This window comes from Elephantulus edwardii, unplaced genomic scaffold, assembly GCF_000299155.1.
Source record: "Elephantulus edwardii isolate Elephantulus edwardi_28Jun2011 unplaced genomic scaffold, EleEdw1.0 scaffold00206, whole genome shotgun sequence".
In the NCBI taxonomy this organism is placed as follows: Eukaryota; Metazoa; Chordata; class Mammalia; order Macroscelidea; family Macroscelididae; genus Elephantulus; species Elephantulus edwardii.
The window spans coordinates 3,052,231-3,079,987 of record NW_006399956.1 but is presented as its reverse complement, the minus strand read 5'-3'; the positions used below and the strand labels follow the sequence as shown (position 1 = coordinate 3,079,987).

Here is a 27,757-nt window from a genome sequence, read left to right as displayed (position 1 = left end):
TAGAACAATATCTTATACACTCTTAAATTCATGCTCATTAAGTGAATCATCATTATCAGAACAATCATTCTAATCATAATCAATGACTTTCGATTAAATCTGTGATAAAAATAGGCATAAGGTATCCTAAGAGGTTGTTTGTTGCCATTGAATTTATTTCACCTTACAGCAACCACATGTATTTCAAAGTAGACCTGCTCAACCAGAATGAAGGTAGCATAGTGGAGTGGACTCGAGGGGAGGGATTGAATAACAATGAAAGAATTTTTTTTCTTTTACTTTTCAAAAAGAAAAGCGAATTGGGGGAGGAGTGGGCAGGGAGAAAAATGCAACAGTGAATGAATGGAAATCTAAAGTCTCTGTAAATTTTCATTAAAATAAATTTAAAATTTTAAAAAATATCGAGGTTCAGGAATGAGTCTATTTAGGCTTGATGACAGTGAGTTGAATTTGTTGAGTTTTTCTCAGAGATATAGACCTTTTATTGTCCTTGTTTAGGGTCATCTCTGTAGGGATGCAAGGTTTCCTCTTAGACTGCACGTGCTACTATATACAGTGTCTAACAAGGCAGTCCCTATTTTTTTACACATTTTAAATATACTCATTTTCCTTTTCCTCTGTCTCTAGCTTTCTTGAAGACTCAATTTCACAAAGAAGGTCAGCTCTTACATATCCAGGACTTATTTTAATGGCAAAAAAAGGGGGGCTGTAGATTAACTCATCTTTAATATTATTTTTATTATTATTTTAAGAAGTCTTATATGAAAGTAATAAATTATTTTTAACCTATGTCGCTTACAGTTTGTTTTATTTTGTGAATTTCTATAATTATAATTTCTTTTGATGTGCTAAATTTATTATAACTATTACATATTTTATGTGAATGACAGTAAGACATAATGTTTAAAAAGCTAGTTTGTAACTGCTTTTCTGAGTTTGAATCTCAGCCCTGTCACTTGCACTCTGAGGCAGACAGATGTCTGTTTCTTCTCAATGAGGGTATGTTTCTTCTTCTGAATGGGAGTAATGGAAATATCTCTCTCATAATGTTTTGTGGGTTTGAATGAATTAAAGTAGAATTGCTAAGATGTCCATAATACCTATGTTCATGAGCATAGTCGACTTAATTGTTCTCATGTGTAACCTATGCCTAGTCCAAGAAGCTACTGTGCACACAGAGCAAGGGAACACCGTTGTTGTGTGCTGAAGAGTCAGGACTGATGCATAGCTGATTCTCCTGCAAGTTTTCAGAAGCATTTAATTGCTCAGGAGGAGAGTGCCCATCCTTCTCTCATAGAGTAGCTGGTGGATTTGAACCTCATGCCTAGGGGATTGCAGTGCAGTTTCTTGTCATTAAGCCATCAGAGCTCAAATGAACACATCACGGTTTAAAATTAAGAAAGATGTGCATCAGGGTTGTATTCTCTATACCTATGCAATCTATGTGCTGAGCAAGCTATTTGAGAAGCTAGCTTCTATGAAGAAAAAAGTGGCATCGGGATTGGAGGAAGGTTTATTAATGATCTACATATGTAGATAACATAACCTTACTTGCTGAAAGTGAGGAGACTTCAAACACTTGCAGCAGAAGATCAAAAACGGAGTCCTTTCAATATGGATTGCATTTCAATGTCAAGGGGGAAAAAATCTAACCACTGGACCAATTGGCAGCATCATGATAGAGAAACAATTGATAGGGTCAACAACTTCATCTTACTTGAGTCCACAATTGACACTCTTCGAACTAGCAGTCAGGAAGTCAGGAGACTTACTGCACTGGGGAAAGTCTGCAGTCAGTGTCCTCGTCAAATTATTGAAGAACAATGATGTCAGTGTCTGATTCAGGCCATCGTCTTCTCAATCACCTGCTGTGCATCTGAGAGCTAGACATTGGATAAGGATGACAGCAGAAGAATTGATGCTTTTGAACTGTGGTGTTGGGAAAGAGTACTGAATAGCCCATGGACTGACAGAAGAACAAATATTTCTTGGAAAAAGTGCAGCCAGGGTGCTTCTTTGTGGCAAAGATGATAAAGGTTCATTTCATATACTTCAGACACATTACTAGGAGAAGCTCTTCCTTGGAGAAAGCTATTATGTTTGGAAAGGTAGAAGGTTGACAAAAGAGAGGAAGACCCTCAACTGGATTGATTGATTGACACAGTGACTGCTGCAGGAGACTTGAGTGTGTCAGAAATTGTGAAGATAGCACATGATAGGATTGTTGTTGTTATTGTTGATTGCCTTTGAGTCAAACATGACTCATAGTGACCCCATAAACAGAAGGCCTGGCACTCCTCTACAACCATTAACATTTATCAAAGGTGGTAGATTTTCCAGAGGCATGTTATTTAGGAAGTGGATAGGGTTTAGGTTTGTTGTTCACAGGGTCCCTATGAGTCATACTTGACTTGGTGGCACCTACAGCAATAGCCTGTCCTTATTGTACGTTCTGACTTTTAGCTCCCCTTCAGGAAAGAGAAGAGTTTTCTCAGATGCTTTCCATGGTTATAACCTTTATAGAAGCAGACTGCCACATCTTTACTGCTGTGTGACAGGTGGGTTTCAACAGCCATCTTTTTGGGTTGCAGACAGCATTTAACTTATGCCACTGGGGCTCTTTAGGTAAAGGGCTTTCTTTCTCATTGCCTTCACGTCAGAAATGACTCATAGATGACCATCCAGTGAGCTTTAAAAGACTGCAGATTATATGGAATAAGATGGTAGATTAACCAGAGTTCCTGAATATTTAGGTTAGCACAACTCTGGACTATGCCACCAGAGAAGTTGTTGTTGTTGATTGCCGTTGAGTTGAGCACAACTCATTGTGACCCTATGAATAAAAGGCCTGAAGCCTTTTTATAACTATCGTCATTTATCAAAGTTCATAGGGCTTCTAGAGGCATGTTATTTAGGAAGTGGATGCCACTCCTGCTTCTAACACCAGAGAAGAAGGGTGGCAATTATTTAGTCATACTCTCATTTTTCTCAATGAAACATCTATGCAAAATTATAATGTCAGAGTTTTGATAACTTGATAAAAATGATTTGTAAAAAGAAAAACCTTCTCAGTGCCAAATCAGAACAAACTCTTAACTGACCCTCTATTTGGTTTCCAAGGCTAGAAATCACATGGAAGGACCTGGCCGTTCATCTCCTATTTTGTTGGTGGTGGATTTGAACTGCCAGAGTGTAACCTTTGGGCCAGCACACAGGTTACTTCAGACTTTACTCTTAGAGCTTTCTGTAATCAAGAAGGTACTTTATAAACTTAGAGAAATACTTATGATGTTGTTTTGGCCATCAAAGTGAGTGAAGTTCCTAACAACTCTCTGATTTGAACCTTGTCCTGTCCTATGCCATCCTTACCATTCATCCTTAAACTTATCCAACAGACTTGAGCTCTTTGCTGTAGTTACTGTGTTCATCAGTTCTGTTGAGGGTCTTCCTCTCTTTTGCCAGTGCTCTAGCTTTCCAAACATGATGACCTTCTGCAAGGAATAACCTTTCCTAGCAATATGCCCAAATTATGTGAGATGAAGCTTTGTCATTTTTGCTTCCAAAGAGCATTCTGGCTGCACTTTCTCCAAGACATATCTGTTTGCTCTTTTGGCAGTCCAAGGAATATCCAGGACTCTTCTCTAACATCACAGCTCAAAATTTTGCTTTCAAGTGTCATCATATTGACTAAAACTTATAGTGAACAAATGAACCACAGGCCTGAACCTTCTCCATCTTCCCAGTCTCCAGCATGTTCGAGCTCATTCAATAATTGTGTCAGTCCACTTTGTTGATGGGCTTTCTTTCTCTTGCTGAACATCTGTCTTTCCCAGCGTGATGTCTTTTACCAAAGATAGACACCCCCTCTGAGGATACGCCCAAAATACGTAAGAGAAAGTTTAACAATCTTTGTATCTAATTAGCACATTAGTTTTCATCATGTACTGGCAAGGTATACTGCTTTTTGCTGAAAATTATCAAGGAAAGAAGAAAATTAAATGTGATCTGCACAGATTATTATAAAAAAAGCACAGTTCCTTATTATTGAATGTATTTGCAAATATATGTTTTATAATATTCTTATCTGGCAGATTAAAAAAAAATCTTTCATTATGTAAGTGACACGGTTTAATGGGCTGTCCGATTATAAAAATATTTCACATTTCAGCTCAAGAAACATCTACCATGCCCTTTCTGGTAATTTCACACATTTTATTTTCAGTGACAAATGTTCTAGTGAGTGGCTTGCTGCTAGAATGTCTCCAGCTACAGTTGAGTTAGACAAGCATCTGAATGTCCTGTTCCAACAGAAACTGAGGCAACATACAGTATTATTGAAAGAAGACAGATCTTATTATAAGGAATTCACCTAGACATCAGCTTTCTCCTTAAAACGTATTTGGGGGAGAAATTTGAATTATCATTTTGTTTTTTCTTATCATAAATGTTGCTTGAAGGGTTTCTTTTCTCCAATATGACATTTAAAAAAAAATCATTCAGTCACTATACTCTTTGCAAGTGAAAAAAATAACAAACAAAAAATCTCCAAGCATTAATCACTCACTGACTTAATGCTCCTAGCTAAGAAATTAGAATGTGCTCATTGGGAAAATTTTGAACAAAAGAAATGTTAAGAGACATATTTTTTTTTCTGAAAAGAATATATTCAGCTTAAGAATGCATCTGTGTACTAGAATTTTTTTGTTTGAGCTTATGTGCAGACATGTCTGAAAATAAAACTGTATTCTTCACTTTTTTGTGCCTTCAGCCCACATTATATATTGCTGGTTGGTGAGGGAGAGTCTAAAAAGTTAAAGTATATTCAGTGGCATATATTATGTCATATATAACTTTTTTAAACATTTGTATTCTACAGTAATGGACTCCACAGCAACTGTTGTGAAAACAATGTGAGACAGAACAGTCTTTTATTCTGTTGTATGCAAGTTAATCTATAAGTTTAAGCATCTTGACAGCACTTAACAACAATACATTTTCTTGCATATTAATAATAAAGAATTGTAACATCATCATCAACAGGATTTCATTGCAGTTCTTTAGACCTCAGAGTTTTTATCTTCCTTTATCTGCTGAGAAACAATGAAGTTGACAAAATCTGATTCTAGTTTGGTGCCATCACTTGGGCTCTGACTCATAAGGTTCACCTAGCAAAATCTAAATCATCCTCACAATCTCGTTTAAGCCCATTGTTACAGCCATGGTCTTCCTGCCTTTCCACTAACAATTTAAGTGTCCAAAACATGATGTTCTTCAGAGAGTAGGGCTTCCTGGTAGCATGGTCAACCTAAAGCTAAGTGTAATGAATGTAATGTATTAGGTAGGGGAAAATGGATTCTTTTTATCATTTTGTTGGTTTAGAGTATTTTTGTGAGGAAAAAGTATAAATTCTGGATGAAAGCGAAGTAAAACCAAAGTTGCATTGTATGAAAATGTTCTGGTAAACTAGTTGGTAAGATAAACAAGAACTTAAGACATCACTTACTCACTCACTCATTGAGACAATTTGGACTCATAGTGACCCTACATTGCATGTCCAAGGCTCTAAACATTAATGGAGGAGACTACCTCTCATATGGTGAATTCTAACTGCAAGAGAGAGGCAGCGTTTCAATTAGGAGGCTAACTAGCTCGGGATTATACCACCTGAACTCCTCTAAGACATCATTGATGATATTGGATGATGTTGAGCCATGTATGATTCATAACAGTCCTACAAACAACTGACCTGAACCCTTCCCTGCCTGTGCCAACCTCCTTATCTCTGATACACTTGAGTGAATAGTTGCGGTCACTGTGTCAAATCATCTTATTGAGGATCTTCTGCTCTTTCACTGGTCCTCCATCTTTCCAAGTATGTTGTCCCTTACCAAGAAATCACCTCACCCAGCCACATGTTCAAAGTATGAGAGGAAGCTTTACCATCTTTGTTTCCAAGGAACACCAGGGCTTCGTTTTTTCCAATCCATATCTATTTGTTCTTTTGGCAGTCCTTGGGATGTTGTTGTTATGTACCATCGAATCACCTGCCACTCATAGCAACACTATGTACAAAACCCCTAAACCCTGCTCTATCCTGTGCAATCTCACTGTCTGACACACTGACCCCCATTTCCCCAGTCACTGAATCAATCCATCTCTTGGAGGGTCTTCCTCTCCTGCACTGTTCTTTCATCCTCCCAAACATAACGTCCCTCTCTAAGGACTGGTCCCTCCTTGCAACATGTCCAGAGTATGTCATACAAAGATTCAAAACCCTTGCCTCCAAGGAGCAGCCTGTTTTAGCATTCTCCAGGATGAACCTATTCGTTCTCTAAGCAGTCCATGGTATAGTCAATATTCTTCTTCAGCACCACAGCTCAAAGGCATCAATTCTCCTCCTATCATTTCTAGTCATTGTCCAGCTCCCTGATGCATAGCAAGTGGTTGTAAGGACCATGCCCTGTATCAGGTTCACCTTAGTCTCCAGTCTTACATTGTTGCTCTTCAGTACTCTGGAGAGGTCTCTAACAGCAGACTTTCCTATCACAATGTATCTTTTAATTTCCTGGCTGTTGGTACCAAGAGTGTTGATTGTGGAGCCAAGCACACTAAAGCCTTTAACAATCTCAGTTTCTTTACCATCTATCATGATGATGCCAATTGGTCCAGTGATGAGAATTTTTTTTTCCTTGATATTGAGGCTCAATCCATACTGAAGGGGTCAGTCATTGACCTTCTACAGCAAGCGCTTCGGGTCTTAGCTTCAGAAAGCAGGGTTGTGTCATCTACATAAAGCAGATTGTTGATTAATCTTCCTCCCATCCTGATGACACATTTCACCTCATACAGCCCAGCCTCCTGGATAATCTGTTCTGCATATAGATTGAAAAGGTATGTAGATAGGACAAATTCCTGACACACACCCTTCCCAATTTTGAACCATGCAGTGTTTCCTTGCTCTGTTCTGATGACTGCCTCCTGGTCCAAGTATAGGTTTCATATTAGCACCATTAAGTGTTCTGGGATTCCCATTCTTCTCAGAGTCAGCCACAGTTTGTTGTGATCCACAAATCAAATGCCTCTGCGTAATCAATGAAACACAGATAGACATTCCTCTGGTTCCCTGCTCTCAGCCAAGATCTACTTGACATCAGCTAAAATATCCCTAATACCACGACTCCTTCTAAACCAAGCCTGTACTTCTGGCAGTTCTCTGTTGGTGTGCTGTTCCAGTCATTTTTGGATAGTCTTCATCAGAATCTTGCTGTTATGTGATGTTAATATTGTTCCATAATTTCCACACTCTGTCAGATCACCTTTCTTTGGAATGGGAACAAATATAGATCTTTTCCAGTCAGTTGGCCAAGTGGTTGTCCTCAGATTTCTTGGCACAACTTTGGTGAGCACATCTAGGGTAGCATATGTTTGTTGAAATATGTGTATTTATGTATAAATATGTATATGTATATGAAATTTATATAACACCAATTCCTGGGGTCTTATTTTTTGCCAATTCTTTTAAAGCTGCTTGAACTTCCTCATTCATCACCACAGGATCCATAGAACAGTCAATACTTTTCTCCCAAACCAAAATTCAAAAGCATAAATTCTTCTGTCATCCTTATTCAGCTTTATGATGTATAGCAGGTGATTGAGAAGACCAACGGCTGACTCAGGCATATCTTAGTATTCCAATGAACATTGTTCTTAACTATTTGAAGAATTCCCTGAAAGCCGACTTACCCTGTGCAATATGTCTTCTCATTTTCCTGACTGCTGGTACCAAGGATCTTGATTGTTGATCTAAGCAAGATATTTAATTGAGAGCTTCCATCCTTTCTCCATCTATCATGATGTTGACTATGGGTCCTGTGGTGAAGACCTTTGTTTTCTTGATGTTGAGATGTAAACCATTCCATTGGCTGTAGATCTTGATCTTTTGCAGCAGGAGTTTCATGTCCTTCTCACTGTCAGCAAGCAAAGTTGTGTCTTCTGCATTACATAGTTTGTTAACATCAATGCAGGTTGTAAAGACATCTTTAGACTTTCTTAATATCACTGAAAAATATATCCACTATTTTTTTAAATAGCTAAATTGGTGTACTTTGCACATGTTCTAGGCACTATTCTGGGTATCTTTGATATTACTGAGTGGACTGTGCTCTTACCCTTTTAAGCAGTTAACCAAACAGATAAAATAATTTTAACCTAATGTGATATTTTTATAAAAATTCAGAAAATATCACTTTAGGTTGGTTGTTTGGTTTTTGTCCACATATTAGGCACACTTGTACATTGGCTTTTTAATCTCTCCTTCCTTTCGTTTGGAACACTTTCCCCTAGATAACTGAGAGCTTTCTTGTCTTACTTCCTCCAAGTCATTACTCACATATCATCGTAGCATTGGTTACACATTTACACTTGCACCTCCACCTCCAAATCAGGATTCTTTTTACTCCTCCTCTGTTTTCTTTTTTTTTCACAGTTTTTGTTTTAGTCTTTTCTCTATTTCTAGAGAATATAACAGTACTTATTGAATGTGTTTTGCTTGATGAGTTTGGATAACCTACAAAAAGTTACGTTTGAGCTGGGTGTTAAGAAAAAGTAGGGTTTTTTAGACAAAGTAAGGTGAAATGCTCACTTTATAGTCTCAAATTTGAGAATGGGAAGAGTAGAAGATTTCTTGACCTGGAAGAGCCATGAGGGGCCATCAACTAGCACAGGCAGGAAATAGAAAAAATTGAAACTTTGCATAATCCAATGCTCTTTACATAGAATAAATACCAGCAATGTAGGAGTTTTTAAAAAGGAATAAACCAATAAAAGTGAAAGTAATTGGAAATTATTTCAAGGCATTTTGAAGTAAATATTCAAATAATGTGCTTTTTACTGTAAATCTAAGTCTGCTTGAGTGAAAATGTCTCTTGTATTTTCAACTTTTTTGTAGCAAGAAACCAAAGAGATGGGTTCCCCCCCTCCATTTTCCACCAAATATGAGCAAAAATGACTCCGTTTAATATTTTTCAGGAAGAGTCTATCACAGAATGGCAGTTACCCTTAAATATTCTTCCATTATGTGCTAGCCACTGTGCTGATCCATTTCACCTGTATTTTTCAGAAAAAATTTCAGACTGAAATAATATGTACACATATATTTCATTTTAAAAACATGTTATAGAAAACAAAGCAAAATTGAAAAGTAAAATATGAACCCTTGTTTAAAAATTATCTCTTAAAAATAATAGGATTTTATCTTTTGAAGAGCATTTAAATATGATCCATTTTTTTGATGAGAAAATAAGTGTGAATTTATTTTGTCAGTGTTTTTGCACTTTTTATTTAGGTCAAGTTTGCGTTTTTATTTCAAAATCTGCTAATACTTTTTTGTTTGTTTTTTACTGTATAGTCATTGTATACAGTCACATCAGAACCAATCTATAGCTGACCCTCAGTGGGGGTGAGGGGAGTGGGGTTGTGGGGTTTGTTCAGAGGCAATTAATCACTCAGGAAATTATCTCTCTTTCTCCCGTGGAGGAGCTGGTGGCTCTGAATTGCATGCCGTCAGGACTGCAGAACAGCTTCTTACCACTAGGCCACCAGAGCTCTTATAATGTATTAAGAAGAATAAGAATGTTAGATATTAGTCTTATTCTTTTGCCTGGTGCTACAACCTATCATGTATCCTCATTAATAAAATTGACAACCTATCACCTCTTGGTTGCCAAGGGATAGATTAGGCATAAATGAACAAATGTATATATAATTGGTTTATAAAATACAAACTATATTTTAAGTTAAGATTGTTTTTAAACATAGTCAATTTCATTTCAGGTATTTGTGAAGTGGTATCTTTTTTAAGATGTTCTGGTTTTTTCTTTTTATCTTTTTGTTGTAGTTTTGTGGGTTTTTTTTAAAAAAATAACTTAAATATATTCTTTAAAGTAGATAATCCAATGGGGGTTTCGTATACAAAGGTTTGCAACTCTCACCACTACTTAATCTGGACATTTTCTTTAAAATCTCCTGTATCCACCACCAGCCTTTCACCTCCCATAGTGGTAATTTTTTTAAGAGGACTGTTTTAAAGAGTTTATGTTAGGCCAAGATACAAAATATAAGAATAAACTTATAAGCCACTAAGCAAAGCATTGTAAATCAGAAATAAATGTAATTGTGGATTTCATAGTCCTGAGAAACAAAATTACAAAACTGCATTTTTAAAAAAATAGTGATCATTATAATGTTGTGGTCTTTTTCATTTGCTTATAAATGACAGTTGATGCTATAATGTATGATATATCAAGATAATATTTCTATCTGCAAAAACCCAATTCTGCTAATTTGACCTATGGGTTTTTTGGACTGGGAGAGCTGGAGGGGGGAGTTGGACTCTGTGTGTGTGTGTGTGTGTGTGTGTGTGTGTGTGTAGTTTTTTGGACTCTGTGTTTGTGGTTTTGTGTGTGTGTGTGTGTGTGTGTGTGTGTGTGTGTGTGTGTGCATGCGCTCGCATTTTTCTTTTTTAAGCCTTACAGTTATAGGAACCATAAATAACTAAGATCCTTGGAATCACTTGAGATAAAAAAAAAGAAAGCAGTTACATCATAAAGAAAACTGGTTTTATCAAACAACTATTGTAAAAATATTACCTTAAAAAGTAGATAAAGTGGCACCACTTCTGGAGAAGCCAGACAATATAGACCACAACTATAAATGCTTTCAGAAGGAATGACATTAATGCCTGTAAAATTTTGTTTACTATTTCATAAAAAAATACCTTTTTTAATGAAATTGTGATTTGTGGAGGGAAAGGGAAGAAGAGGGGGTAAAATGTGTGACAATGAATGAATGGAAATCTAACTTTTCTGTAAACTTTTGTTAAAATCACAAAATAAAAAATTCTTTAAAAAAAGAAATTGTAACAGCAAAAATATTTTTATAAATCCAATCAATAACAGTATCAATATAAGTACAAAACGAAAATTCTATACTAATTCACTTTTTAACTTCTAAAGTGCTCAGGGCAGAGGTGTTGTTAATATACAGTTATGATTATTCAGATCATGTGTTTTCACCCATTTTGCTGTAATTTGTTATTGGTAGTGTTTTTATGGTACTGTTGTTATATGCAGTTGATTTGGAACCAACTTGATAGCTGATCCTCTAAAGGGTTTTCAGAGACTGAAATCTCCCCATTCTTCTCCCACTGAGCAGCCCCGCTTGATAACGCAGCCTTTCTGATGTTTCAGCAATATTATTGTGATAATTAGTATTTGTGAGCCTTTAAAGATACCTTTTTGAGGGTGAGGTATTATGTGAAGGAATAAACTCACTGCAGTGAGCCTCCTAGCACTCCTCTACCTCACTTCTGAGATCCTGAATCTCGTAACATCTTTCTTCTGTGAGATTTGAACTGCTAGACAAGTATAACCTTTTGTGAGAAATTCAACACATTACAGACCACACCACCAGAGTTCCTCAATTAAAGGAATAGAAGGAGAAAAATGTCTAAGTCGAGTAATGCTATAACTAATATTTTAATATCAATGCATAGTTTACAAAACAGTTTTGTTGTTAATGTGCATATAGCTATGGAATTTTACATTTAAGGAATGCACATCTATATCACTTATTCAATAGTTCAGATGTATCATAAACATTACTATGGATTCTTATAGTCTGGTACTAGAAAAGAAGGTCCATGGGCTGTGACAACACAAGTTACTGCACTGGGAGACACTGACCAGAGTCATGCCATCAAATAAATGACTCTCAGGTCCTAAATAATAATCAGGTTTGAGATATTTTAGTAAGTTATTTTTAAAATCTATCTTATTCTGCTCAAATTCTACCTTTGGCAAAGAAAGTGGCTGTTTCTTTCACCCTCTTTTTATTTAACTCCACTGTGTTTTTTACCACCCTTAAGTTACCATGATTATCCACTTTTTAGTATCATTTTCCCCTGGAGTCATCATATGCACTTGTTTTAAACATTTGTTGGACACAAATATATTATATATTCAAATGGTGTTTCATAAGAATATACTGCTTAAGAGTTAGAAATAAGTAACAGGTGCTATTAGACAAGAAAAAGACTTAAGTCAAGCCAGCATAGTATTAAGAATCAAATTCCATCACCTTAAAGTGACAGAGGTCTTAATTTGAAGTCATTTGAAAGTGGCTGTATCCTAGTAACAATGCCAACAATAAGCACATCATGCAAAAGTTAAAATGCAGTAGTGAAATGAGCCATTGAAAGGAAGAGTCAGTGACCATATAATATTTCAGTTTCTATTATATCTGGTAGCAATCTGGTTAAAAAGAAATGACAGTTGCCCTGAAGGAAATAAAGTGGAGGTATTATTGTAGTAGTAGTTTGGAAAGAAATTGTGCTGTGTCTTGACTGGATTATTTCTCTCTCCTTGCAAACTGTCTTCACCTCGTCGTGGTGCTGCTGCTTGCCTTCTTTATACAAATTGAGTTTGTATCATCTAAACTCATAGGGCCCAGGGGCCCTTTGGTGACAGGGAGGAGGAGGAAAAGGGGAATTAGAAAAAGAAAATGTGACAGGCAGTTTTGAAAAGAAAAGCAATTTTCCTTGTGGGTCTGTTCCTAAATAGGAGTTCTTCAGTGCAATATTTTGCTTCTGCTGAGCAGTCAGTCAGAATCAAGTGCACGCTTGTGCTGTTTTGTGGGGCTTGGCACTGACAGGTTTTATTTAGGAGGGGTGGAAATACAGGAGGATAGGATATAGGGAAGTTAGTATTTTGGCCATATCAGCCCTGGAGGCAGAGTTAGCACTTACAGTGGGACAAAAGTATTTGTAGTCATCAGATAACTTTGCAGTCAGTCTCAATAGCATCACTCTTTTTTTTTTCTAACTTTTTTTTTTTTGGCAGCCAAGCTCTTAGTAGAACCATCTGTCTTTCTATTAGTATTTTTGAGGCCTGTTTTGAAGCCACTTCGCTTGGCAAAGTCACTTTCATCCTTGGAAACGCTTTTTTTTTGTTGTTGTTGAGTATTTTTTTTTAAAAGAAAGTTCTGTGGCTTTTTGCCGAAGAAGAATACTATGTAAAAAATCCACATGGCTGTTCATTTTTGTTCTGGAAGAACATGGCTACTTTGTCTTTGTCTTGAATCAAATGAAATTAGAGGCGATACAGCTCCAGTGTGACTGTTGGGAAGAGAGAGGCAAGAATTGCAATTTTAGCAATGTTTTTTTATGTTCCAACATCCCTCAATGAGATTTGTTTTAGTCTTCCTAGTAGATTAATTGTAAGATAAATTGACTCTTTTATTCTTAATTTTATGTAGTGTGTTTCCCACCACCCTCTTCTAGAGACCACTGAATTGGGTGGGATAAACTAGAAAATCGACTTTATCTTCTATGAAATGAAAAATAACAGACTATTAGTGGTCATTGAACATCCCATGTCTTTCTTGCTAATGGTGGAAAGTCAGTTTTGTTATTCTGGCTTAACTCCAGTTTGGGTAATTATAGCCTGCCTACCTAAACCCCTCTTGCATTCTCATTTGTATATTATATTCTTCATTTTCTCAGAAACTGCTGTGTAGTATTGCTGTGTGCTTCTAAACAGCTGCTATGCTCCCTGCTGAAGGTGGCTGAATTTCATTTGTAGGTGAACTGATCCCTGAAGATGATGTGTGCTTGAACACTACAGCACTCATCAGAATAAACTCTTGAGGAAAGTTTGGGGAAGTTTTACATTTTACAGTGTATCTGTAATTTTGCCAACTTAAATCATAGAGCAGCTTCTTATTGTTTTTATATTTGAGTGTGTACTTTGAAGAGCTTTCTCTTCATAATTTCCTGTTGTTGCAGCTTTTTCGTGCGCACTCCAATAAGACTCATTTTTCTGCTATATCATGGAGACACCCCATTTCTTTGATTCCTGTGCTTCTCTCAGCCTACCAGTGGCTTCGAGCCTTCGTTTCCTGTTTTAAAGATTGTGTCCATGCTTGATCAAAGCTACTTTGACTTTCTGATGAGACAACCTTGCTGAAAATTTACCATGCCCTCCTCACTTCCAAGTTGAGGGCTGAAATTCACCTCTGATCCTCAACCTCACTGACTGGACACTGAGAAAAGGTACAGAAAAGGGAGGGGTCAGCATCGCTATTCAGTCTCACCTAGGACCTCGAACTTTCCCAAGCACTCTTTTTAATTGAACGTAATGATTTACTTTCTCTTTTATCCCTCATAATCTCCCTTACCTTTGCCCCAACTCCCTTGATGTCAGTTTTTCTCACTTTCTGGAAATTATTTTAAATCACTGAGAAAATTGCATCTAGGAAGACCTGATTTTTCTTGCCTTTACATTTTCCAGTTCATAAAACATACACCTAATTCTATACATTTTCTAATTCTTGGGTTTCAGTCAGTTAAACACTTGACTGCAAATAGAAAGGCAGGAGTCCGAATCCACCCAGGGTGCCTCGGGTGACAGGCCTGGTGATGTACTTCTGAAGCACTGCAGCCTTGAAAACCACGTAATGCAGTTCTGCTCAGAATATATGGAGTCACCATGAGTAAGAATGGAGTCAAAAGCATCTAGCAATAAAAACTATGATGACGATGCATGTACATAACTCCACTCCACAGGGCCCTGAAGGAAGGGATGGCACTTTCAATGTTAACCCTTATACTTCATCCCATCCTTCCCAATTTCCTCTGAGACTTTTGCCCACCAAGAGTTTCTCTTTTTCTTTAATTCAAATTAAAACTCTCCATTTCCATTTGTATCCTTTACACAGTAATTAATCTAAAAACTCTACTACCTCAAGAAAGCTTCTCCACCTGACATTCCCCCATAGCTGCTAGCAAATGTTTTCTCTCACCTCTCGTTTAACCTCTAAATAAAATCTACATTTACTAAATCTCCATTTCCTTGCCTAGTGTTCAGTCTTCAATCTATTGCAAAAATGATTTCTTTCCTCCATATAGGTGTTGATGATATTAAAGTCTCTACTATCAGCTGACAATTCCAGCAGTGTCTTTTATCCCTCTGAAATATTCTTTCTACTCCATTTTCACTCCCAGACATTCTCTCAGTGTGGAAATTACCTTGGTTTTCTGTCATACAATCTTATGATATTATTTCTTCTTATCTTAATCTCCAGCTCATAGGCTCCTCTTCCAGCTTCCAGAACTGGATTGTTGTAATACAGATGATTTCTAATTGTTCTTCCTCCTGATCCTTCAGACCCTTTCTGGAAACCCTAGTTCCCACTAATCAACAAAGAACTCTTAAAATCAGAAAAATATTTCTCCTTCTGGGCTCAGATTGGAATATTTATCCACTAGTAAGATATCTCCAGTGACATTTTTTAAGGATTTCAAACATGTTTAAAACCATATAGTTCCAAGAAAGCTGTCGTTTCCTCTAATTTTTAGATGCTTGATAACTCTATAAATACAGTTACATAAGTAAGACACCTGTGAGTAATCTTTCGTTCTGTTTTATTTTTTCTCCCCTAAATACTCCTTAGCTTTTTATCCTAACCCATATCTCTAATGATTGATGAAGCTTATTTCCTACTAGACTATAATCTGATCCTTTCAAAAGTATCTCAAAAGAAAGTCCCGAGAATCTACTTCCAGAAAATTAGCCATGGGATTTTGTAAAGTATAGCTTTTCTCTCACACATGTAAGTTCACTGTCAGTCAGAGTATATTTGATGTCTTTAACCTATACTAGGACCAGGAAGCAGTCCTCAGAACAGAGTAAGGAAACACTGCATAGTTCAAAATCAGGAGTGCACCAAAAATGCATCCTATCTCCATACTTTTCAATCTATGTACAGAACAAATCATTCTGAAGGCAATGTGTCATCAGGATTGGAGGGAAACTTAACAACAACCTACATTATGGAGATGACATAGCTTTGCTTGCCGAAACTGAGGAAGCTCTGAAGCACTTGCTATAGAAGGTCAAGAACTGTAGGCTTCAATATGGATTGAAGCTAAACATAAAAAAACAAAAACAAAACAATAAAGATTCTCATCACTGGGCCAATTGACAGCATTATGATAGCTTGAGAATAGATTGAAGTTGCTAACAATTTCAGCTTGCTCAGCTCCACAATCAGCACGCTTGGCACCAGTAGTCGGGAAATGAAAAAGTGAATTACATTGGAAAAATCTGCTGTCAGGGACGTCTCCAGAGTACTGAGAAGCAACGGTGTCAGTCTAGCTACTAAGGTATGCCTAATCCAGGCCATGGTCTTCACAATTATTTGCTATGCATCAGAGAGCTGGACAATGTCTAAGGATGACAGAAGAATTGATGCCTTTGAGTTGTGGTGCTAGAGAAAAGTCTTGTACATAACATAGACTGCCAAAAAAACAAATAGGTCTGTCTTGGAGAGGGTGAAACCAAGTTTCTCTTTGGAGGCTTGGAATTTGAAACTCCATTTCACATAGTTTTTGGCACATGGCCAGGAAGGACTAGTCCTTGCAGGAGGACATCATGCTTTGAAGGGGGGAGAGACAGCGTAGGAAAGGAAGACCCCAAATGGGATAGATTAATACAGTAAGTTGGACAATGGAGGTAGGTGTTTCGGAGTCAGTGAGACTGGTTCAGGACAGGGCTGCCTTCAGAGCTATTATACATAAGATTGTTATGAGTTGAGGGTGACTCGATGGCACATAACAACAACAAAAAGTGTGGTCAGCTCAGGCTCAATGCTGTGAAGTCAATTCTGAGACATGGAGACCTTCCATTGGGTTTCTGAGGATATAGATCATCATGGGAAGAGGCTGCCCATTTTTTACCCCGTGGAGCTCCTGGTAGATTTGAACCACCAAGGATGCCAAGCCTTTGAGTTAGCAATGCAGCTCACTGAAGAATATGCCACCAGCGCTCCTCTACTGATGGTAGTGACGATTATGATATGATCCTTCCTCTTGCCTGATATGTTAACTTGTCAGATATTTTCTCCACGTAGTCACCAGGGTATTCTACCTAAGCTACTTAAAATCACTTACTAGCTACCCTGAAACCACAAGTGGAGATTTTCAACTTTGTTATCCATATCTATCACTGTACTGTCTTACATTTTCTATTTCCCCAGACTGTAGGTACAGACCCCTGGTGGCCTAGCTAGTAGGGAGTTTTGCAGCCAACCCAAAGATGGCTCCTCTCTAGTATCTTGAAACCACCAGCTGTTCCTGTGGAGTTTGACTACAAGCTCTGACAACTCATGATGGGTCAGTTCTGAGTCAGTTCTGACTCATTGGTAATGAGTATAGTAGTATAGACTGTGGGTGGTACTCATAGAAAGTTCTTTCTTGCCTCTGTCTCTTTAGTCATGATGTCTGCTTTCAATTCTCTTATCACACCACATCTATTGACCTATTCAGATCCTACCCTTATTGCCATTTACCTTCAGAACTTCCTTAGTTACTTCTGGCTGTGTGAGGATTCTCCCCGTGTCTCCTAAGTGTCTTATGCACATTGTTTTGAACTGAAGTCAATGTGTTATCATTAACTAACCACTCCCCACTAGTCAGGCCTTGCTTGTAAAATCAACTTTGTATCCCTCTCTCATTGCAGTTGGATCAGCTCATAGTTGACCGCCTTTTTTGTTTCCAGAGCTGTAAATACTAGAGATTACAAGAAGCCCATTGTAGACACCAGATGGTAGGCCTTTGGTTAGCACAGTTCCTTACAAGATTTCCATTATACCACTCATTCATTTGCCCACTTACTTATTGCCTATCAAATCTGAGCCCACTTATAATTTACCTTCTGTTGGGGTTCCAAAGTTGTAAATAACACGAGAGGAGATTGTCCATCATTATTTCATGGAACTGATGGTGAATTACAACTAGAGAGGATTGGCTTTTGGATTAGAGTGATTTGGACAAACTGTGCCACCAAAGCTTCCTCTTTTATCCCTAGATATCAATAAAAAGTATATCGTTCATCTACTTAGTATATTATGACTGACTGAATAAATTAGTAAATGTTGTTGTTGTTAGGATTCATTAAGTCAAATACAATTCATAGTGACTCCGTGAACAACAGATCTCGACTCTTCACTGCCCTATGACATCTTCTTCGTCTCTGGCATACTGGATCCCATTCTGTCCATCCATTTCATTGAAGGTCTTCCTCTCTTTTGTGAGCCCTCCTCTTTCTAAGCATGGATTCCTTCCCACGGAATAGCCTCCCCTAGCAGTGTGCCCAAAGTAAATTATATGAAGCTTCGCCATCCTTGCCTCCGCAAAGCAATCTGGATGCATTTTTTCCAAGACCTGCCTGTCTTCTGCTGCTCCATGAGGTACTCAGTACTCTTCTCCAGCACCACAACTCAAAGGCAGCAATTCTTCTGTCACCCTTTTTCCTTGTCCAGATCTCAGATGTTAGTTCCATGAAAATGGAAGCCAGATTGATAATCCTAAAATTATACTTGGTATATAAATTTCAGTAATTAAAGGGCTTTACAATACAATGTTTATATACTTTAAAAAATCTGTTTAACCATGAGTTTGCATAAGGGTTTACTTATTTTACAAATGTGGTAATAAGGTTGCTTTCTGTTTGGTTTTTAAAAGATAAGGCTAAATGCAGTTTATATGTGGGAGAATTATTAAATATGAATACCAATAGTAGCAATCTTTAAAGTTTAAAAAATATGGAATCAGCCTCTGAAATTTATTATGAGTTATTCTACCTTGTTAATAAGATGACTCAAACAAAAAGGTTTAAAATTTTATTACAAAAATATTTTATTGAATTTAAAATTTTAGCTTTTACACATTTCTACCCTAAATAGGAATCCTAGAACACTTGCTCTTGCTTATGAGAAACCTATGCTTGGACCAGGAAGCAGTTGTCAGAACAGAATAGGGAAACACTACCTGGTTCAAAATTGGGAAGGGTGTATACCACGGATATGTCCTATCTCCATACCTTTTTTTATCTATATGCAGAACAGATTATCTGGGAGGCTGGTTCTATCATTCTGTCTCCAGCTTCATTTCTGTTACCAAGTCCATGTTTCCTGACTACCCCTTCTTCTTTCTTGTTCCCAACTTTTGCATTCCAGTAACTCATTATTACTAATGTGTCTTGGTTTTATGTTTGATCTATTTCTGATTGCAACAGTTGTGTAAGTCATCCATATCTTCATTTTGGTTCTGGTTGTTTGGACATAAATTTGAATGATAGTGGTCTTAATAAGTCTTCCTTGTATGCATATGGATATTGTCCTGCTACTCACAACATTATATTTTAACATAGATCTAGAAATGGTCTTTTAACTATGGGTGTGATGCCATTTTTTCTCATGTGTTTCTTTTTATTTCCAGCATAGTAGATCATATGATTGCCTTATTATCCCATGCCAATCCATTTTATTTCATCAATGCCTCGAATTTCAATATTTATGTGTCCCATTTCTTCCTTAATAATCTCCAGTTTTCCTACATTCATACTTCTCATATTCCATGTTCCAATCATTAGGATCTTCTTGCAACTGTTCCTCTCCTTTGTGATTCCCAACAAGAAGGCTCAGCCCCCAGTGCCATATCTGCTAGTCTAACCAAAGTGTGCTCTACTGTACTAAAGGGTTTTCAAAGATCTGTGATTTCGGAAGTGGATGACCAATTCTTCTCCCTAATCTTTCTTAATTTGAGTGCTCAGCTTTAGAGCAATATTTGACAGACAAGCATTTTACTTAGAAGAGCTTATAAGAGTGTATAGATAACAGATCAGGTGTTGGTCCTCTAGGGAGAGGGCGTACACCCCTTCGGTGCTCCTCTGGCACCTCTCCTGATCCAGGCCATGGTCTTCATAATTACTTGCTATGCATCAAAGAACTAGACAGTAACTAATGATGATAAAAGAAGAATGATGCCGTTAAGTTGTGTGTGGTGCTGGAGGAGAACTAACAGGCTTGTCCTGGAGAGGGTGAAGCCAGGCTGCTTCTTGAAGGCAAGGATTTTGAAACTTCTTCTGACATACTTTGGACATGTTGCAAGGAAGGACAAGTCCTTGGAGAGGGACGTCATGCTTGGGAGGGTAGAGGGACAGCACAGGAGAGGAAGACCCTGGATGCGATGGATTGACTCAGTGACTAGGGTACTAGGGGTAGATGTGTAAGAAACAGTGAGGTTGGCTCAAGATAGAGTGGGGTTCAGAGTTGTTGTACACAGGATCACTCTGAGTCATATGTGACTCGGTAGCACGTAACAACAACAACAATCTAAAAGACATTTTCTACATTAAGTGTAAATAGCATTTAATCAATAATGACTAGTATTTTAAGATACTGGAAAACTAAAATGTGTATAGAATGAATAACAAACTTATAAAGCCATTTTAGAATTTATCTGAGAGGCATTGGTCTGTTTTGATGACCTTCCTTTTCTCTTAAGAATAGATCCATTTTAGCACCATTGAACTGAAAATTTACTCCAGTAGTATTTTATATACTTTAGCACATATTTAAGATTTAATTACTAGTTTTTGTTCTGAATATTACTACAGTGTCCTATAATATAGTCTATTATGTTGTTATTGTTGTTGTTAGGTGCCATCAGATTGGCTATGACTCTTAGCAGCCCTACGAACACATAGAAACGTGGCCATTTCCTGTACCATCCTCAATATCTCCAACATGTTGGAGCTCGTAGTTAAAGTACAGTGTAGGTACATCTCATTGAATAATGAAAAGGAAATCACAATATGGACTGGGAAATTAGATTCTCTTCTTTTTGGTTTCTTCTTTTTCCCATTTTGCTTTCAGTTTTCTGAGGGTTGTCATAAGGAAGCATCCACAGCAGTGGGTTAGGTGTGGTTTACCTGTGTTCCCCTGAGTTAGTGATAGAATCCTAGATTAAGAATCAAGAGATGCTCTGTTCCTGATTTTACCTTTACTAAATATGGGCTGTTGAACAATTTCTTTGGCTTCCTCATCAGCACAATGCTTGGGTCTGCCCAGATAATACATGTGGTCCTGCTCAGCTTTGAAATTGTTACTCTATTTGTGTGAATCTTGAAAAAACTAGTAGATAGTAAAGTACTTTAAAGCTCAAATACAATTTATTTCAATAATTTAATCATAATAAAAGTAGTGAATACTTAGTATTTAAGAAAACCCATAGTTATAGCCATTAGACTATATTCTTAAAATAATAGAAACTGCCTTACCAAGGAAATGAACATAGACTGTAATAGTGAAAATGAATTAGCTAGATTAAAACAGTATCCTACAGAAATTATATGGTTTAGTTGTAATCTGCTAGCTGCTTCATGGGGGAAAGATGAACAATCTCCTCCCATGCAGTTTACTTAAATCCACAGGAGTGTCAATTATAACTTGTGTGTCACCTTAAGGGCACATAACAACAATGGACAAATTGAATTGTAACAAACAAAACACATAATCCAAAGACATTCCCTTTACAATGGCAATGGAATATACAGGCAAACATCATTTTACTCTATTTCAGTGTATCATGATTCACTGATACTGCATTTTTGTTTTTACAATTCACTTTGTGACAACTCAGCCTGAACAAGTCTCTTGATGCTATTTTTCCAACAGCGTGTGCTCATTTTGTGTCTCTGTGTCACATTTTGGTAATTCAGAATTTTTCATAAAGCTATTGCACATTTAACAGACTATAGTACACTGTGCACCTAACTTTTATATGCACATTTAACAGACTATAGTATACTGTGCATCTAACTTTTATATGCTCTGAGAAACCAAAAGTTCATGTGACTTGCTTCATTTCCATATTCACTCTATTTTGGTGGTCTGGAATGAAACCCACAATATCTCCAAGGAATGACTGTATGTCATAGAAGACATAACAAATCTCCAAATCAAATATAAGCAGTAGACAAAGCAAAAAAAAATTCTTAGATTAATTGAAAGACATAACCTGATTGAGGTCATCAAGCTACAGAATATTAATTTTAAAGTAAATTCCATATTGCAAATATTCACATCAAAACATGCTAAAAGTTATTAATATTAAACATAAATACTAAATAATATTAATTATTAGTCAACTAAAAGTTATTAATATATCATAAAGCATAAGCTAAAACAGCTTAGCCACACTTCAAGAACAGGTACACAGAACAACTGTTATTTTATCCTGCCATTATTTTCATGGCAATATTTTATTCCTTTGTGGGCATTATGTTATTTTTCTTGTGGTAGTTATTTTCTTTCCATCGGCCTTTTGAATACTTGAAGTTAGAGCTTGAAGATTTAACTGGAATGATGGGACTATATGATTCTTTCTGGTTTGGCATTTCTGAATTATCATTACATATAATAGTTTCAAGTATTGTCGTTAGCTCATAAGATATAGTGATAATTAAATTATAGTGCCTTTCATAAATAAGCCCATAGGTCATGGTTGTTACTCAATGATGTTAGCATTGTTGTTGTGCTGTTGTTAAGCATTGTTGTTGTTATGTGCCGTCGAGTCGTTTGCGACTCATAGCGACCCTATATACAACAGCCCTAAACCCTGCTCTGTCCTGTGCCAATTGCATTGCCTCTGACACACCCATCCCGATTACCCCAGTCACTGAATCAATCCACCTCATAGAGGGTCTTCCCCTCCTTCGCTGTCCCTCTACTCTACCCAGCATGATGTCCCTCTCTAAAGACCTGTCTCTCCTTGCAACATGTCCAAAGTATGTCAGGTGAAGCCCCAGAATCCTTGCCTCCAAGGAGCAGCCTGGTTTAACCCTCTCTAGGATGAATCTGTTTGTTTTCTTGGCAGTCCATGGTACATTCAATAATCTTCTCCAGCACCACAGCTCAAAGGCGTCAATTCTCCTTCTGTCCTCCCTAGTCATTGTCCAGCTCTCTGATGCATAACAAATGATTGCAAAGACCATGGCCTGTATCATGCGCACCTTCGTCTCCAAAGAGACACCGTTGCTCTTGAGTACTTTAGAGAGGTCCCTAACAGCAGATTACGAAGTTAAAATTTCTATATGCCTGAATGATGGCATCATGAAAAGCACTCCTGACACTCTGTAAAGTTTTATTAAAATTAACAATAATAATAAACCACTTAATAGTCCACTGGGGCAGGAATACAGGGAATATGAAGGAGGGCAGCAGACATGTCGAGGAGGAAAAGGACAGGAAGTGTATTGTGCAGAATCTTAAACACAGTGTTGGAGGTATGTCATCATTGTCTGTGGTAGTTACTAAGTGCTGACTCTGTCTCAAAGTGACTCTGCACAGCAGAACCAAGCCCTGTCCAGTTTCGTGCTGTCCTCCTAATCTCTGCTGTGAAGTGTATTTGAAGGCACAGTGTCAGATCATCATTTGAGGGTCTTCCTCTTTTTTTGCTGATCCTCTCCTTTTCTAAGCTTGATGTTATTTTCCAGAGTCTGGTCCCTTCTGATAACATTGCATTCATTTGCCTCTTGTTTAAGAATATCTTCTTTTAAATATTTGTTTAAAATCTAGGCTCTAATTTTTTGAACCCTCAATTCATTGCTTTCAATTGGTTTCTAAAATAGATTTAACTGTTTTGTTTTCTCTCATATGCTCCAGGATGTTTGAATTGGTATAAACAGTGAACTCTAAGACACTTCCATCCACCCCCCACCCCCCCTTTATTCTCATTTTCTTTGTCCTGGCTTCACTTTGTGTTCAATGATAGATTAAAAGTCTTTAGGCTAAAGGAAGTGCTTCCAGTGTGGAGTTATTGATAAAACAGCTCTCTCATGTAATTATCTTCATGTTCTCTCTCCTTACCCTGCTTTTCTACCCTCTTCTCTCTCTCCCTTTCTCCTTTCATCTTTCACTTCCTCACTTTCTTCCTCCTCGTTTCCTCTACTATATATATCACCAATATCTCAGAAATGATCAGAAGTTTACTGTGGAAGATAAGTTGAATTTTACAGTATAAATCATGAGAATCAAAAGTAGTCTAGGAATGGGTATCACCAAAATGGCTAATGACTTAGGTTCTAGAAAGTTCTGCCCAGTTCAAAGAAGAGATGATTCTGTTGTGTCACTATTTGTTTAGAAATGTGAACCCCATACTTTGAGGGACACTAGCAAATTAGAGTGTATTCAAAGATGATAATAAAAACAGAAACTGGGTTGAGAAGTAGTTCAATTCATTGAAAAGAATGGTCTAAGAGAAATAATAGGGAAGGTTGAAGGACAGGAGTCTAGACTCAGTTCTGTCTTACTCGGTGTGAGGCCATGGTCACATCACTTTTCTTGGAACCAGTATCCTTCCTTTCTGGTATGTGTCTTAACTCTCTTCCAGGTCTAATATTCTAGAAGTTTTACATTTCAAATGTGTCAGCATGAGCATTTGCTCCAGATTAATGAAGAGATTTTACTGTGTGGTATAAAATTATACAGGTCTACATAGTTTTCTTTTAGAAGGTAGACTTTGTCCTAATATGACATTTTCCAGTGCAGATTTCAGTTCAACCAACTTTAGGAAGTAGTTAAAACCATTATCTCAGTGTAATGAAAGATAGATTATTATGCAAAGTAATAGTGTTTTCATCACAGTCAAGGTAATTGCATAGACGTTGAACTTGCTGTTATCTAACTCCAGGATTTTCTTGGTCTGTCTAATATAGTACACGTTGGATTTCAGTTAAGTATGTTAACAAGCTTGTATGACAATATATTGAATCGAATACATTATTTATTTTGTCATAAAGCAAGGAGGGTGGGGAACACGGAGCACCAAACTTCTTCCCTTTGATTGGCTCTATCACGTTCAGCAGGTTCAAGGTCAGCTGCCGCCATTAATGATTCCCGTATTCCCTCCTGATCAACGGACTCTGGCTGCCGCTGCCCAACAAGGATTCCTCCTTCCTCCGGGCTTCAGCTATAAAGCTGGATGTAGTAAGTACCATTGACTTTTCATTTGGAATTGGGAAGAGAGCATGCCTTTATCTTCAGCCACAAAACATCACTGCATCACCAAGAAGTGCAATCATATATTTTTGTTGGTGTTGTTGATTGCCTTCAAGTGGAGCACAACTCATAGCGCCCCTATGAACAAAACACCTGAAGCCCCTCTACAACTATCGACATTTATCAAAGTTCATTGAGCTTCCAGAGGCATGTTATTTAAGAAGTAGATGCCACTCCTGCTTCCAAAATATACATATATAATTTATTTTAAAAGGAAATAAAAAAAGAATTTGTATTGCTACCTGAAACAAATCAGGTTTGTCTCCATGGTTCTATAGTCAGTATTTGCTTTTTGTCCTTCAGTTTCTTAATTTCCATTTCCAGTCTATTCTTAAAATATCAATGGAATTTTTGGCTTCATTTTATTTTTGCTTCAGTAATGATGGTTATAGGGAACTCTGGTAGCCTAGTGGTAAGGTGTTATACTGCCAACTCAAAGGCATGGAGTTCAAATCCATCAGCTGCTCCATGGGATTAAAGATGGGCAGTCTCCTTCTGTGTGATTAACTGTCTTTGAAAATGTGAGTAGGCTCTAACCAGATAGAACATAACAACAATGCTGATTATAAGTCATCTGGGTTATGGTTGACTATTCATCTTCTACCTGAAAGATTGACTTTTTGAACCCATCAGCTGCTCCATAGGTGAATGATGTGACAATATGTTTCCGTAAACATTTACCATTTTCAAAACCCTGACGGGCGGTTCTGTTCTGTCATATAAGGTCCTTATGAGTCACATTAGACTACATGACAACAAAATATTGATTTTGCAAATCTGTTTTTCAACAGCTTTGCATCACCCTTTTACATCCAAATTTATTGGACCTTCCACCCTGTACTGCAATCTTGAAAGCACACAGTTCAAAACCACCAGCTGCTCTGTGGGAGAAGGATGGGCAGTCTCCTGTGCAATTAACTGCCTCTGAAAACCCGCCAGAGGATCAGCTATGGGTCGGGTCCAACTGGATGATAAACAACAGCATCTATTACCTCCCTAAAATGACAAGCCAAATTCTTACTCCTACTGCCACTCATAGCCTTTTGTTGCTGTTTTTGTTGTGCCATCAAGTAGGAACCAACTAATAGCTGACCTTCCAGAGGCAGGAAATCACATGAGCAGTTACCCACCTTTCTCTTTCAGAGCAGTAGGTGCATTCAAACTCCTTGGCTTTGAATCAGTAGCACCACTCAGCTCCCAGAGCTCCCTCAAAAAACAAAAGCTCTGTTCTGTTTTACACTCAAAATATTCAGTGTTCCCTCACCTTAGCATTCCTAACCTTTTCTAAATGAGCCCAGGTGGCATAGGTTAAGTGCTTTTCTTCGGCTTTCTTTGGATGCTACAATTTTTTTTTTCTCACTTTCACAGTAAAGTCTGTGAAGACAGATGCTGGAGTATCTTTCACTGTCATATATCAAATTGTAGTACAACTTTTATATTTTGAATGAATGAATGAACTAATTGGAATCAATATAGAAGATGCTTTAAATGATAGGATAGATTATTACAGATAATTATTTATAAAACTGATTAACTCTAGAAACTTATGTTTCTAATGCCTTACTTTTACCCCAAAATTTAAAAATCTAGTCTGCACATTGCTAGTCTTGAAAACAAATGAATGCTTCATTTTTTAAAAAGTAAATGCATCAGTCAAAATACTAACTATTATCTGTTATGTAAAAGTAGTAACTACAATTTCAAACTGGGCTAAATGGAATTTCTTCTAGAATGATCTGAAGAATATAGAAAAGTATCAATTTTGAAATATTTTCATTGACAAAAATAGAAAATCCTTGAAAAATTAACATTTAGTTTCATAGATGGAATATAATTTTTAACTTCAGGCACATTTTAATTCATTTATATCTGAATAAATTGTCCCATTACCTACTTGCTGTGCCATAGTATTAGTGCATTCGAGAAACTCTGTCAACATTACTAGGAATCAATTCTAAGTTTCCTGTTAAATGATGCTTTGAATTTTCCCATGTGAAATTTAACATTTATTCCTAGTCTTATGCTTTTACACAATAATATTAAAGCAATTGCATGCAATTTTTAAAATATACAAAGCCATTTGAGATGAGTGGATCACAATTATGGAGTTTAATAAAAGTGAACTCCGCATGGAATTGTAACAATTAGCATTTGCATGATACTTTTTGCTTTTTATGAGTACTGGGTTTCGCTTAAAAGGAGCCTGGTGACATAGTGCCTAGCATTGTTGTCCTGCTAATCAAAAGGTTGGTAGTTCAAATCTACCTGTTACTCTGCTAGAATAGTTGCACAGTCTCCTTTCATTAAGATTTACAGAGTCAGAAACCTGAGGGCATGTGGCTATAAATTTGAATAGACTCAATGGTGCTAAATCTTTGCTTTTTATAGGTTTTATGAATGTAGCTTTTTCTTTATTTTCATGTCTTGTGTTTTGTGATGGCATTTCCACTCTGAGGCTTTATTATATTTGTTTAGTAATTCTTAGGTGGTCTCTTCTATCAACCATCATCAATTTATCCAGAAATACTGATATATTTATCCTAAATATTTTTAATTTGAAGAGCTATTCTATTATTAAATCTGTGTTTCTAATAAAAAAATAATTTTTGTTCTGTTGAGAGATTGCTTTATTTTCTTCCTATTTGTTTATGAAATTTGCTATTTACAATGAAAGCATGGTGCCAATATATGTCTTTGGTAACCTTGGTTACTAAAAAAAGAAAAAAGCACACAAGAAAACTCTAAAATTATCAGTACCTGAGGATGGAAGCATATATATATATAAACACACACACACACA

At 37.0% G+C, this 27,757-nt stretch overlaps 1 protein-coding gene across 5 annotated transcripts in view; it reads left to right on the top strand.

Annotated features, from left to right (window-relative positions):
• SOX5 (SRY (sex determining region Y)-box 5) overlaps window positions 1–27,757 on the top strand; it is a 610,606-nt gene that overhangs the window by 367,733 nt on the left and 215,116 nt on the right. For 4 of the 5 annotated variants that reach the window (XM_006897210.1, XM_006897209.1, XM_006897211.1 and 1 more), the window contains one exon: window positions 24,765–24,885. In XM_006897210.1, the coding sequence (XP_006897272.1) occupies window positions 24,765–24,885 (121 nt within the window). Of the gene's footprint in view, window positions 1–24,761; window positions 24,886–27,757 lie in introns of all 5 variants that reach the window. The other variant, XM_006897212.1, reaches the window with a different exon arrangement.